At 41.6% G+C, this 15,091-nt stretch overlaps 1 protein-coding gene across 15 annotated transcripts in view; it reads left to right on the top strand.

Annotated features, from left to right (window-relative positions):
• CADPS2 (calcium dependent secretion activator 2) overlaps positions 1 to 15,091 on the top strand; it is a 520,508-nt gene that overhangs the window by 194,031 nt on the left and 311,386 nt on the right. For all 15 annotated transcript variants that reach the window (XM_075557705.1, XM_075557702.1, XM_075557700.1 and 12 more), the window contains exon 4: positions 8,764 to 8,844. In XM_075557705.1, the coding sequence (XP_075413820.1) occupies positions 8,764 to 8,844 (81 nt within the window). The remainder of the gene's footprint in view (positions 1 to 8,763; positions 8,845 to 15,091) is intronic.

Genomic DNA, 15,091 nt, shown 5'->3' with positions numbered 1-15,091 from the left:
CAGTGTTTCCTCTGCAAAGTTCATGTTTCATCGGCCATCTTGGCAAATCCATCTTGATACCACTTGCAGCGACCTTGACATGTTCAATCTGACCCTCTAACTAAAGTCTCTAACTCCCCCCAAATGGCATCTCCCTGCGTGGGCCCGGTAACAAAGTGGGGCAAGATGGTGATGTCATTCACCTGTAGGTGATTGTGAACAAAATTCCCTGCAATGCCATCCTGCTGCATATAAAATGGGAAGCGAGGGGGAGGATTCTTATTACCAGCATGAGCCAGGAGTGGAGCGTGTCCTCTGGACCTGAGACCTCTGCACAGTGAATGTCCGGGATCCAGAGACAGCTGTAACAGCAGAAGAGGGAGCAGCAGACCTAGGAGCCAGAGCATGGGAAAGCGAGACGGACTTCCCAGCCATGGAACAAACTGAGTACTTTTGTGCAGGAGGCTGCCTTGCAGAGTGGAGTGCATGCCCCTGGACACTTACTTCAGAAAGCTGAGCTGGCTGGCCCAAGGAAGTATAGCTGAGAGCCTTCAGCCTGAGACTTCCTGGAGTTGGTACCTCGGGCACGTAATTCAGGGAGCTGAGTTTGCTATCCCATGGAACTTAAGCTGAACGCCTTCGGGTTGGAGGTTAAGGCTAACTGGCAGGCCCCTTTGAGCATTTATTAGATGACCTGAAAGAACTTTGCAACATGTCCTGATAAACAACGTAACGCTGTGTATTTCTCCTTGACTTCCTTCATAAACCCTTGATATTTAAAGTTTGCAGAGTTCTGTGTAGCCATTGTAATGGATATGAGAACCCAGAGAGGTAAAATTGAGGACATTAAGTGGACTACACTCTTCCAACCAGGAAAAAAGCCTCTTCCACATGAGAATTGCCACAGTACTTAATCACTCTCTTTTTACATTAGCATTTTGTTTTTTTCTCTCTTAAGTATGTCGTCCCTGAGGGTCTCAAACTTTGTAACTAATTGCTGTTCATTAAATAGAGACAAAAATGCATATAAAGCCAATAAGTGCCTTGTATCCCTTTCAGTTTGACAGGTTAAGAGCCAATGTCTTGGAGTCCCTTTATAAAGGCTTAACAAATCTTCTGGTCTTAAAGTGGAAGAAGTATAGATCTGAGGCTGCCATTTTCCATGTTTTCCATTCCCAAAACGGAATCCACTCAGGCAGGGGAAGCAGAGGGAGGATAGGAGCTCTGATCCCGAATATTCCCCAAGAATCGTGTTGCTTTTCCTCTTTGCGTTACCCCACCCTGTGAGTATCAGGGATCAGCCATGGTACTCCAACAGCTCCCTAGAGCACCAGGGGGGCACATTGCTATACAATTTGGCTCCAACTCGACAACTCCCAGACCCTGGGTGAAGAACAGACAGGCCTGGCAAATTCTGAATATGGAAATGGGCATCTCTGTATAAGAAGCAAGAGGCAAATAAAAGTGCATCTTTGCTAAGTATTGGTCAAGACAGTGAAATATTTTGGTAATTAAAGAGGTAAAAAGTTCCGTGTCATAAACACTAGAGGCGTCGTAGAGTTGGGCTGTCTTTGGGCATCTGTTACTGGCAGGGCTGAATGACCCTCTGTGACAGCCCTGGGAAGTAAGCTGTGCCAAGAAAGGGTATCTGTGCGGTAAATAATCCACCGTCGCATAAAGTGTTCAGATTCGGTATTAAAGGTAACAGAACATGAAATTAAAAGATGAAAATGCCCCATTGGGTGCAAATTTGCCTCTGGTCTCTCCCACCAATACCAAAGTCCACCTACCTCCCACTTGGTATAATCAAGCAACCCCATTCAGGCCTAGGCTCAAGGTGTTACCAACGTCTTATGTAGTCCCCACACCTGCATTTCATCCATCTTGGCTACTTGTGTTATTTCCACAAACTGCGTGTGCTTATGGATGGTTCAGAAGAAGGAGATTCCTCTACATTATAACATACCTTGAATTATTTTGCCAAAAATGTAATGCACCTACAAGTAGCTGGTGAGACATTCTAATGCGCCCCAGGCACAGATTCTGGGGTGCTTTCTCCTACCCTTGCCTGTCTAGGCATCAGCTGTGTGGCTCCAGACTGCACTCGACATGATTCCGGTGGACCAGGTGTGAGCGTGAGGGGAAGAATGAAGTGAGCGGTGACATTGGGGTTTGGGGCTCGACGAGTAGGGGGTTCCATTTATCTGAAATGGGATTACTCAGAAAGATTTAGGGTGGGGAAGTAGAAATCAAAATTCTCTCTTGATCTTGTTAAATCGAAGCTGCTGTTCTTATTTCTTGCAATTGGAAATGGCAAGTAGACAGCTGGAAATGTAAGATTGATATGCTGGCAAGCTATAGATGGGCACCTGGGAGTTAAGTTGACAGCTTGGAAGAGAATACCAAAACATCTAAATCCGTGGTTCTCAACCTTCCTAATGCCACGACCCTTTCATACAGTTCCTCATGTTGTGGTGATGCCCCAACCATAAAATTATTTTCGTTGCTACTTCATAACTATAATTTTGCTACTGTTATGAATCATAATGTAAATAGCTGATATGCAAGATGTATTTTCATTGTTACAAATTGAAGATAATTAAACATAATTAAAGCATAGTGATTAATCACAAAACAATATGTAATTATATATTGTGAAATATTTAAGTGTTTTCGATGATCTTAGGTGAAGGATGTTAAAGGGCCGTTTGACCCCCAAAAGGGTCACTGATGACCCACAGGTTGAGAACCGCTGATCTGAATTAAGAAAAAGTTCAAGGAGCCTGTCATGATGTGCTCAGATGTGTACAAATGCTTGCCTTTCGTGGGCATGCATCTCTAGTTTCATAATGAAATTAAAGGAAAATCCAGTTTTTCCGTGGCACAGTTGAATTTTGCATTTTGTGTAAAATGAGGCACATCATGATTAAAATTAACTAGGCAAGGACTGGTTGGAGGGATGTGGGTTTGGTTATAGAAGGGCAGCATGGGATACGTGAGCCTACATAGACCATAGATCATATGTTTAGAGCAATATGCATAGTACACACAAATAGGTGCCTCTAAAACTATGAAAATCTGAATGAAATCAGTGATTGAAGCAGTTGGAGTCCATATCTTGGCTATAAAAGGGGACTTCAAAAATTGATGGAAAAATGGAATCAAAAGTTATTGGAATTCTCCCACAAATTTTTTGGAGCACCCTCACACTTTCCACTGTAGGTTTGCAAAACAGTTGGTGGAAATTGAGTGAAGCATACAATGGACCACTGTGTATTTCTTACAACTGCATGTGAACCTAGAATTTGCTCAATTTAAAATCCTCCTTTAAATTTTCATAAAATATTAACCTCTTAGTCAAATAAATTGAATGTTAAACAATGGTTACAAACAAAGGTAATAAATATACAAATGTTAAAAGAAAATAGGGGATCTTAAACAGATTTTCCACCCACAGATTAAAATCTTTTGATTCTATCTGAAATTATATAATCCAGAAAAGACAAAGACAGATAGATAGATAGACACATATATACACCTATGTATATACATCTGCACTCATATATAAATACATATCACATTTGTTTCTCTTGTTTAATAAATGTGTTTAGAAATACACTCTAGTAATTTCATACAGTGATATGGGGTTGTTAGCAGGTTGGTAACCTTTCAGTCGCTGATATGTTAGCCTTACTAGGAAAAAGCTATTAAAAACAGTTTAGTGCAGCAGCGCTCTGGTTTTCTTTGCCTATATCTATTTTCCTAGACAAATACAATTATAGTATTAATATTTTAGAAAGTAGTAGCAAACAATCCCATACAAAGAAAACATTTGCACAATTGAGAAATGATTCAAACAATTCAACCTAAAATAGAGTTTTGATGAAGTTTTAAGGGAAACAATGTTCTTCTGTTATAAATGTCAATGTAATTTCTCAGTCTAGGAGAGGAATTGTAATCCTGCTGAATCAAATGAGCTGTTTAAAATATCAATTTCTGCAGTTTTCCTGTAGAAGCAGAAATATTAAGGATCACTTATTCAAATATAAAAAGATAGGTCATATTACATTTAGCGTATTTGAAGAATTGTACTTACATTGTTCTTATCCCTCCCTTTTGGCTAATAAGCTATAACAAGTAATTTCAGTCACTGAGACACTTAGTCCTGTGTTTTTTCCCTTCATAATCGTTAGTCTTTCCATTAATTCATTTGGTCGTTTGACACAGTGAAGATGACGTGTTTCTGTTTAGTGTTGAATTAGAGTTTCATTCATTTATAATTAACAGTATATTCATTTTCTTGAGATGGTATGAAAACTCGTTCGTTCACAGCAAGGATTTGCTTAACAGGTATTACTCATTATAGTTCATAAAGTTAAAAGGAAGGTATAAGAACAAAGTTTTTTTAATGAGCTTGATTTTTTAAATTAACCTTAAATATTTTTTAGGGTTATAACAGAACTTCCTGCCCCCACCACTCCACCCCCTTTTAAGACCAAGCACAGAAACCAGAAACTGGTATTTTCCTGTGACCTTCAGCCATTTGGTCCTGCCAAAGACAACATGATCTTTCCTTCTCTAAGCACAAGTTTTCCTGATCAGGTCACACCACGGCATTAAACCCAATGAGAATCGCTATGAAAACAAATTCCCAACACCCTAAATGCCTTATAAATCCTAGTAGTAGCATATGAAATCGCCCTGTCCCTTGCCCACCTCCTACATATCTCTTGTAGCATCTCATTCCTCCAAAGCCCCTCACTGCCAAGCCTTTGGGGTCTTCGGATGGAAGGTCCGTTCCTTTTCTTGTCTCACCATGTAATCCCCAAGGCACCGCCATCATGTGGGCCTGGTTTATGTCTATTCTTCTTTTGAATGCTGCTCTTTGAGTAGACCATGGTCCGCCCGTAGTCATTAAGCAGCTGAACAAAGTTTACCTGTGTTCTGCTGGGTGTTTGACATTGTACTCCACTCTAATCTGATCTTTACATTGACCTGCACCGAAGGATGGATGTGTTGTCTTGTGTTCAGGCTTCTTGATGTTGGGAGTGAAGGAAAGCCAAAACAAACAAACAAACAAACAAACCTGTCTGTCTTGTTCACCTCTGCATCCCAACCAGTACTGACTCTCAGCAGAACTCATTTGACTTTTTTTTAACTGAGTCAATTCTGACTCATAGTGACTCTTTAAACCCTTTGAGTTTAATAAACTGTGACTCTTAACACAGGCAGAAAGTATCATCTTTTAAAAAATATTTTTGGTTACTCCCTACTAATCCTCTCATCCCCTCCCTGGCAAGGGCAAGGTAACTGAGAAGAATTACTGAAACCAGAATGAAGGCTGAACACGGTAGTGGGACAGGAGGAAAGCATAAGGAAATAGAGGAAAGGAGTAGGAGGCAAAGGGCATACATAGAAGCCTAAATACAGACATATACATATGTAAATATATTTATGATTATGGGGAAAATAGACCTATGTGCATATATGTATAGGTTCAGTAGTAGGGTAGCAGGTGGACATTGGACTTCCTTGCGCGCATTCCCTCAATACAAGAGCACCTTGCTCAGCTAAACAGTCATTTCATGATGCCCACCTTCCTGACATTATCACTGAAGACAGACGTGTACATAAGCAAATGTGGTTAAGAAAGCTGATGGTGCCAGCTATCAAAAGATATAGCATCTGGGGTCTTAAAGGCTTGAAGGCAAACAAGAGGCCATCTAGCTCTGATGCAACAAAACCCACATAAAGGAAGCACACAAGCCTAAGTGAACACGAGGTGTTGAAGGGATCAGGTAGCAGACACCAAAGAACAAAAACCATCATTGTGTGATCACCTTCCCCACATAAACGCTGAAGATGAATGTGTACATAGGTAAGTGTGGTGAAGAAGACTGGTGGTGCCCGGCTATCGAGAGATATAGCATCTGGGGTCTTAAAGGCTTGAAAATAAATGAGCGGCCATCTAGCCCAGAAGCAACAAAGCCCACACGGAAGCTGCACACCAACATGTGTGATCATGAAGGGCCGAGGGGACCAGGTTTCAAGCACCAAAGGTGGAGGTGGGGAGATCATATCATCGTGAATGAGGTGAGCGCATGATGGGGACCCAATGCCCATCTGTAGATAACTGGACATCCCTTTCAGAAAGGTAGTGGGGAGGAGATGAGTCACTCAGGGTTCAGTGTAGCAATAATGAAACTGACAACCTTCTTCTAGATCTTAAATGTCCCACCCCCAACTATCATGATCCCAATTCTACCTTGCAAACCTGGTTAACCAGAGGATGCACAGTGGTACAGATGGGATCTGGAAACACAGGAAATCTAGGACAGATGAACCCCTCAGGACCAATGGTGAGAGTGGCGATACTGGGAGGGAAGAGGGGGTAGAAAGGGGGAACTGATCACAGGGATCTACATATAACCTCTCTGGGAGATGGGCAAAGGAAAGGTGGGTGAAGGAGACACACTGGGCAGTGTTAGATAGATAAAATAATAATCTATAAGTTATTAAAGGTTCGTGAAGGAGGGGGAGAGGGGAGGGAGGGTAGGTAAAGGAAAACTAGGAACTGATTCCAGGAACCCAGGCGGAAGGCAAATTTGGGAACGATGAGGGCAACAAATGGATAGATGTGCTTTGCACAATTGATGTATGTATGGGTTGTAATAAGAGTTGTAGGAGCCCCAATAAAATGATTTTTAAAAATTGTTTTATTGGCATATAATTCACACCCTATGCAATTTAATCATTCAGTAGTAATAAGGGTTGTATAATCATGGCCACAATCAAGTTCAGGACATATTCTTTTCATACTTGTTAGCTCCCCATTTCCATCCAGCATCCCCTGCCACGCTCTTAGGTAATTAGTAATCCAGCTACTGTCACTTGAAATTTACCTATCCCAGATTTCATATACAGAAAATCATGTAAAACATTAACAGAAAAACAACAGTGACAAAACAAAGCAATAAAAACCTCAATTAAAAAAAGGAAATAATGAAAACTGAAACAACTGTGGAATTTCATGTGTGAGTCCAAAATCCATTCACGTATCGATGGTATATACATGTTTCTGGTTCACTTTGGAGACATTATTCTGATACACAACATTATAAATCAAGTGATTATGTTGATAGCATTAATTTAAGGCAATAGTATGGGATTTAAACCTATTATAAAAAGGATATTACACATGCATAGGCTGGCTTTTCAGACTACAATACATAAATTGTTGACTTGTACAGATTAAACTTTTAAGTGTTTAGACACCATTTACATAAACAATGGAGGCTAGGGATAGGGCCAAACTTTTATAACACTCATTCACAGTGGAAACACCATATCTACCTGACTAATACATGTCGTAAAAATGCAAGGACAGCATTATAATAGTAAATATATGGTAGTTACAGGCCACCATTCATTGGGCACCCTCAAAGCAATATATCCGAACCAAATCCAATGACTACCAATATCATAACCTTAGGATAGTGGTCATCTGCTTCTTCACACACTGGGCTCTTTCAGCCTTGAGTTCAAGAAAGAAAGTTGGATCCTTAAATCTGCTACAGGAGAGTTTGAAGTAAAACCTAGCTCACTTAGTGGGATTTTCATAAGTCCTTCTGGTGTAGCCTTTGAAGGCTCTTGTGGGCCTCTTGTGTGAAAAGACGAGTCTGAAGGGCCAGTAGTCTATTGCATAAGGCATAGTTCACCAGGGGCTGTACAGAAACAAGGTCCACAGTGTCCAGTTGGGAACTTGGTACTAGGTGTATGCTCTCCTTGGGTTCTGCATAAGTACTGTTAAGTGTGTTTTCAAAATGAGAGGTTGTTTCACCCAGTTTACCCAGCAACCGATGTATAACCACCTTCTCTGTGACATACTCCCCCCCACCCACACCCAGTCTTGACTTGAATTTCCCGTAAGGGCCACAGATTATTCTTGTGGGATTTCATATTTCACCTCTTGATAATGAACTAATGAAGGTGTTAAAAGTTGTCAGGGAAAAGGGAAGTATGAGGAAAGGGTGAAGAGGTTGTATAACAAGTTAAAGGATTACTCCAGCAGAGAAGCAAAAATAATTTCCTATCAAAATGGAGAGTATCTTTTTTTAAAAAGCCTGATTTTCTTTCTTTCAATCAAACTAGAAACCAAAAAATAGAATTCTTAATGTGGTGCCAGTCTATAAAAGTGTGGATAGATTTCTTGTCAGTGGAAATCTTATTTGCACCAGAGTGAGGAATAGATGAAGACTTATCTGATGGAATGTTCTAGCAGTCAATCAGATAGGATTTTTTTACAGTTTAGCATTAATGCAAACTTGCTCCAAAAATGAAGGGAGTCTCTTAAAGCCCCCAGAAGGAAAAAGTCCAGAGATGCACAAGCAAGGGAGTCATCTGCCTCTGGGAACACTCAGACCAGCTCGACAGGCAGAAGTGTGGACTGAATAGTTCAAGGACAGTCAAATGTTATCCCAAGGAAAGCTGGGTCTGAAACGGTTCCTGTGCCCAGGTTGGACAAAAGTCGTCATAATTAGATTTCTTGCTCACCTGAGCTGTTGCCGTCTAGAGACTGATTAGATGTTGTCGTTGAGGGGGCAGGGATAAAATAAAGCATAAGGACTTGAACTGGCCTACCCATTGAACAACATCGTGTGTTCCTTTCCCTAGAGGGGCCAAGAAAGCCGACCAAGATTTTTGAAGGCATTTAATACTTGCTTAAGTTGGCAGATGACTGTCATCAAGCAATCACAGATGTGTGCTTTCTGTTTTACTTTCAAGCTGGATAACGCCGACGAACAAGCAGCCCAGATCAGAAGGGAACTTGACGGTCGACTGCAGCTGGCAGAGAAAATGGCAAAGGTAAACTGTTGACTTTGAAGGACGACCCTAGTGCTTGCCTTGTGTTCACGCAGACTTTGTGAACACAGAGAGAAAGAAGTATCTTACAGGTCCAGTGAGCCAGGCTAATTTATGCTCTGAACCCCAGATCATCTGAATGCACATTCTCCAAATGGAACATCCTGGGCTGTTTCACAAGTCTAGTCACATAGAAGATTTATTTGATGCCTAGGGGCCCAGGCTTGACCTGCTGTCCCCTTCTCAGAAAACAAAACAAACAAAAAAAATGACTCAGCATGGCAACTAAAAACTTTTGTATGAGAGCCTATAATCTATGATAAAGTGTAAGTATTTACTTTTGCTGGATCATTTCCCATTTGGGGGAACCACTGATCTCAATTGATTGAGAAAACATGTAGATTTTTCTTTTCCTTTAAAGCAATACCCAAATTTATCAAATGTGGGTATTTAGAAACATTTTAGTATTGTGCTAAGCAAAATATAAACAGAAAGAAAAATGTCCTTCCCTCCAGTCATATAATATGCTCCAAAGCATCTGATAGCACTAGACATGATGGTGTCTAATTAACATCTAAATTAATGACTCCATAAATGGGTGAAAAATATAACTTGAAATATCCAGTACATAGCCTTGGAGATAATGTATACAATATAATAATGCATTGATTTTTTTAATTAGTGAATTCACTGTCTTTCTATAAATAGACTTGATTTCAAGTAAACACCATGAGATTTTTTAATAATACTTGTTTTTGTTCAGAAAATAGAACTTAATTGTCTTATATCTTTTTATTCTTCTGTAGCTTGATGAATGAATTTCCTGCAACATTATAAAATGTTTAGTCTTCTCAGTGTAGTTTGATCATAATGTTGTTTATTGTTCTGAGAATCAGATTTCCTACTATTCTCTTCTGCTGAGCAGACACTTGGAACACTTAACATGTAGGTCTTCTCCCTTTCCAGAATCCTCCCTATTTCGGATTTTTTTAGTTGAGGTATAACATATATTCAGTAAAGGGCACAAGCCTTGAGTTTACAGTGGGATGGGTCTCTGTATTCTTGCAGCCAGGCACCCACATCCAAATCAGTGCATAATTTGTGAACTGAGGGGGGGGGCTCCCCAATAATGACTGTAACAGTTGAATGTGTTTTTTCGTGTGTGCACTTCTGCAGAGAAAATGCATACTTGTGCCGTTATACAACATAAGCTTTAAGAATGTCCATGCTGTGTTTATTTCCCAACTTATTCAAACGAACAGTAGAGGAGAAGGCATGGCAGTTGGCGGTGCTGACTCAAAGCCTCCATCCCTGTGCACAACATGAAGCATTCCGCGGGCCTGCACCATCCTCACGATACTTGCCATGGTTGCGCCCATGGCTGTAGCCACTCTACCAATCCATCTCTGAGAGCCTTCCTCCTTTTCAAGGCCTCTCCACTTTCCCGGGCCCAATGTCCTTCTCCGGGGGACGGCTCCCTCCTGATGGCATGTCCCATGTCTGTGGAAGTTTGCTTTCGCCCTTTGCTTTGAAAAAGACCTCCTTTAGTGCCTGCCTTCACCAATCAAGAGACAGCCAAAGACAGTTTTTGCCTTTATGACAAAAAGACAGAAAGTGAAGGGAGGGATGAACCCTGTTTCCAGGGAGCGCTTAGAGAGGCAGCGTGTGCTCCAGACTTCTTCCCTGAGGACTAGACCCAGCATTTCGCCATCAGGAGACCGTCTCATTGAGCTGGGCCGAATGTGCAGGTTACTTTCAGTGTCAGAGGTTATGTGGTTGGCTTTGGCAGGTTGCTTCTTGGGTCTGGGAGGACTGAGAAATATTTCTATGATAAATGAATGCCTTGTGATCTTCTGGCAAACCTGGATTTATTCTAAGCAATCACCTATCTGAGAAGGCTCTTTGCTCCCTTAAAGATGGACAGGCTCAGAAACCCACAGGGCAGTTCTGCCCTGCTCTACAGGGTTGCTGTCAGTCTGCATCCACTCAGGGGCAGTGAGCTTGAGAAGGGAGTAGAGCTACAGCCAGCTGTGCTGTAGAGTGAACTAAATTGGTCCCCCTCACCCTGTCTTTCCCAAAGTGGAAAAACTGCCCACTAGGGGGATGGGGTAGGGGACTGCCAGATACTTAGACTTTATCCTGGGTCATGTGCTGTAGTTCAAACGTTCTACTTGCCAGAGGGTGCTGAGTAAAATTGTTCTCCCCTGCAAAGTGGAGAATAAGATGGGTCAGATTGGGGGACTGTGAGATAAAGCAGGGTCGATAGGAAGGGCTCTGTTCTGTTAAACAACTAGACCTGCCCTGACCCCAGTGGGGTTCAAGTTGAAGAGATCAGATTCAACGTGCTTGCCTGATGGACAATTGTTTCTGTCATCTCAAAGTAAGAGCTAACATAAGCAATCTAAAAATGTTGATGAAATACTGACAGTAAACCTCAAAGCTATACAGAAAAGAAAAATTAGTCTAGTCTCTGAAAAGTGTGAACAATCTGATCAAACACTCATTTTTTATGATGCGTGCCAGTGTCTTGTTGGAAAGAGGAGAGTGGAGTGGGTGTTTTTAGTTAAAGCCAAATAAGAATTGGTTGGCTGTTTCTTTATTTTCCTATATGATAACTTTGGGCGTTCCATAAAGTGTCATTTTAGGGATTAGGACAAAAGTGAGAGCTCAGACTTTCAAGGATACAATATATACGGGTGCTTCCAGAAGTTGACGGGCCCGTGTAGACAAGGAATGATTGCAGGCTGATCGGGGTAGCAGTTGTACAATTCACTTGATGGGATTAAAATAGGGACAAATGTGTTATTTTTTGGATATCTTATATGCATTAAATCCCAACTTTAAAAAAAGTTGATGGGAAAATAGAATACAAAAGGTAATGGAATTTTCCAGTGAACTTTTGGAAGAAGCCCCCAGGCTGCCTTTGCTTTGCTAAAATATCCTTTATAAAAAGGGAAACTCATGACTTGTGCAAATACAAAATGAACCAACACTGAAGATTTTATTGAACTCATCGTTAATGAACGAACCAGGTTTTTAGTAGAGTTAGTCTGAAGAGCGTTTGGGAAGCAAAGTGTTTTTAGGCAAAGTTAAGATTCCTGTGTTAGACTGAAAAGTGATTCAGTTCCCATTTGGCTTTAAACTTTAACCTTCAAGATAGCTTGCCAAACGCGTTAGCTGAATGTTTTCCAGAAAAAAAGTCTACAAAATGACATGGAACTCCACTGACAGAGACCTTTAATCAAGAGTAATCAGTCATTTGCGCCTTTCCCAGGTCATCCCTCTGCGGCCATCGCCCATGTGACACCTTTGTGTCTGAGGTCTACATTTGGAGTTGTTTTTTTCTTGTTCTGGCAAATTTTAAGGTGGTCTCTCATTGCCATCACATCTATTCTGATTCATGGGAAGCCTATATGACGGACTAGAACTGCCCGACTGGGTTTCCAAGACTGTCAATCCTTACAGGAGTAGAAAGCCACCTCTTTCTCCTGAAGAAAGCTGGTGGGTTCAAACTGCTAACCTCGCAGTTAGCAGCCCAGTGTGTAACTCACTGTGTCACCTAGTATTCTTTCTTTCTAGCCCAAAACCCATTCAGAAAACCGCGTGTGTCTGTAGACATATACTTACAGTAAGGGGCTTCAGACGGCTTTTAGGAAATCAGAATGAAAACGTAAAGGATTTCGTTCCTCATGAATCTTTAAAGATCCCTCATGGTCACCCACGTACAAAGGGACTTCAATGACATTATGGAGAACAGTGAATGGGATTCTCCCACCAACTCTTTGAAGTCTGCACACGCGGCCCCGCACACATGACACTGGAAATACAGTAGCTCGTTGCGCAGCTGGGAACAAAGCAGCAGTTGTCATTGCGGCGCTGCTTTTCAGAAGCAAGTCACCAGGCTTTTCTTCTGCAGTACCTCTGGGTGAAAGCGAACCCCCACTTGCGGTTGGCAGCCAAGCGCGTGAACCATTTATGCCCCCGCGGGTTGTGTGTTTTCCTTAAGGTTGCAATAGCTACTGTCCTGCGATGGCCGGCTCCAGGTAGATAGAAGGCGTGTTAAACAGAGAAGCAAGAATCTTCCATGGGAGAGTGAATCATTCATGTAGGCATTGTCTTGAACACCCCTGTGACAGTTGCTATTTTAATATTCATTATATGTAAATTATATTTAGAGAAGTATGGGAAGGTTATATTAGAGGAAACAAAGCACAGTTGGCCTGGGACTCTGGGACCAATTCATGAAGTGGGGCCAGATGTTCTCTCCGTCCTATGAAGGATCTGGTGCAAGCAGTCGGGAATGCGTGTAGGTTGACACGAACACCCTAGAGATGTTCCAGCCAGACTAAGAGGTGGATCTCGGAGGCTGGATTTAGAAGGATGCAAAGGCGTGATTTTCTGGAGCACTAAGTAGTTATTTGAGAGGTGCTGATGTTAGACTTTGATCACCGGCCAGTTTTGTACCTTCAATGCCCGTCTGACATCGCAAAACTATAGACTCTCTTCCTTTAGGAGAATTTTTTAAAAATAAAACCCTAAGGGCCAGGTTGACAAAGATGAATGAAAAGTAGTCCAAAGGTGAGACCCGAGGGTGCTCATTTGCTCGTTGTGGGGTGAAAATTGCTGTTGTCGTCTCTCGGGATGTCTCTCTGTCAGGATGGCTCTAAATGCCAATAGTTGGACTTCCCTCTCAATTGAGTAAAAGAAATAAACCTGGGTGTAGAGATATAAGAACCAGATTTCCAGCAATATGCATACCATTCATGGAACAATTAAAATTTTCCAAATTCAGATTGCTAATTTCTTTTTTACTCACCAGTTTTAGCAAAAATTGACCTTTTGGTAAAACAAACTAAAGTTTTCCAAACCTTTTGTAAGAAGCTGAACTTCTGGCCATAAAGGAACTTAGCCTATTCATGTAAAGTGAGAGGTGAGCTAATTTTAGTCCTGTGGCTATGTTGCTATTTGCCAGTATGCATTTTTGAATTTAAATGTGTATTTCTACAAACCGTACCCTCGCAACCATGCCTATCTATCATATGGAAAAGTGATAGATCTTGGTTTCCTGCCAGACAAAGGAGGAGCCCTGAAAGAAAAGGCTGTATGTTCCCATAAAGATTTACACTCTCAAAAACCCACTGGAGCAGTTCTGCTGGTTCCTATGAGGTTGCTGGGAGTTGGAATAGATTGGATGGCAGTGGGTTTTATTTTCCTGGTTTAACAGGCAAACACATGCTCCTGAACATCTTAGAGAGCAGTCACCCCAAGCATCAAAACTCCACCTATACACTTATATAATCATATTTTTATTTGTTTTCTCCTTGAGGAAAAACCTCTTCCAAAATAAAAGTATTGTGGAAACACATGAAGTGTGCATTTTGTGCAATGTGTACTCCAGTAAGAGAGAAAAGAACCTCTAGATAAAATCGGTGTAGTAGTTACATAATCTAATCTCCTGTCAATTTGAGGATTAATAGTGAAAGGCTGGAGTCTAGCCTGCCAATCATTGTATAGCCAATCAGGCCTCTGTGTTGGCATGGCCTTCTCCTGAGGATTCTGGGAACTCCTGCATTTCCTCCTTGGAGGTGGGAGACACTCTTTCTCGGCTCTCTCGAGGAGAAGCCACATGGACCTACCCTGATGCAGCCCTGGGAGCTGGAGAAGCCACCTGGAGACCCCTGCCAGAGCTGAGATGCTTACAATGCCATTGGATCCACAAGCCTTCCCACCCACTGGCCTGGAATCTTCCTACACTCAATGTCATTGCATGTGTTTAGTGAGTCTGAAGAGGACTTTATAGATTGGTATCAGACATATGGGCTAATATCAGACTTATGGCCTTGATCTGGACTAGACTGGGATGTTTTCATAATATTCAATTGCTCTTGTATATAAACCTCTTTTTTTAAAACATTTTATTAGGGGCTCATACAACTCTTATCACAATCCATGCATATACATACATCAATTGTATAAAGCACATCCGTACATTCATTGCCCTAATCACTCTCAAAGCATTTGCTCTCCACTTAAGCCCTCTGCATCAGGTCCTCTTTTTTTTCCCCCTCCATCCCCGCTCCCCCCTCCCTCAGGAGTCCTTGATAATCCACAGATTGTTATTTTGTCATATCTTGCCCTATCCGGAGTCTCCCTTCCCCCACTTTTCCTTATACACATATGCTGGCTCATGAATCTGTTTCTCCAGTCCATCCAGACTAACACAATCAGAATGCCAAATTCTGAGAGGTTT

The sequence above is a fragment of the Tenrec ecaudatus genome, chromosome 9 (assembly GCF_050624435.1).
Source record: "Tenrec ecaudatus isolate mTenEca1 chromosome 9, mTenEca1.hap1, whole genome shotgun sequence".
Lineage (NCBI taxonomy): Eukaryota > Metazoa > Chordata > Mammalia > Afrosoricida > Tenrecidae > Tenrec > Tenrec ecaudatus.
Note: the sequence above shows the minus strand (reverse complement) of the source record. Positions and strands in the feature narration are given on the sequence as shown.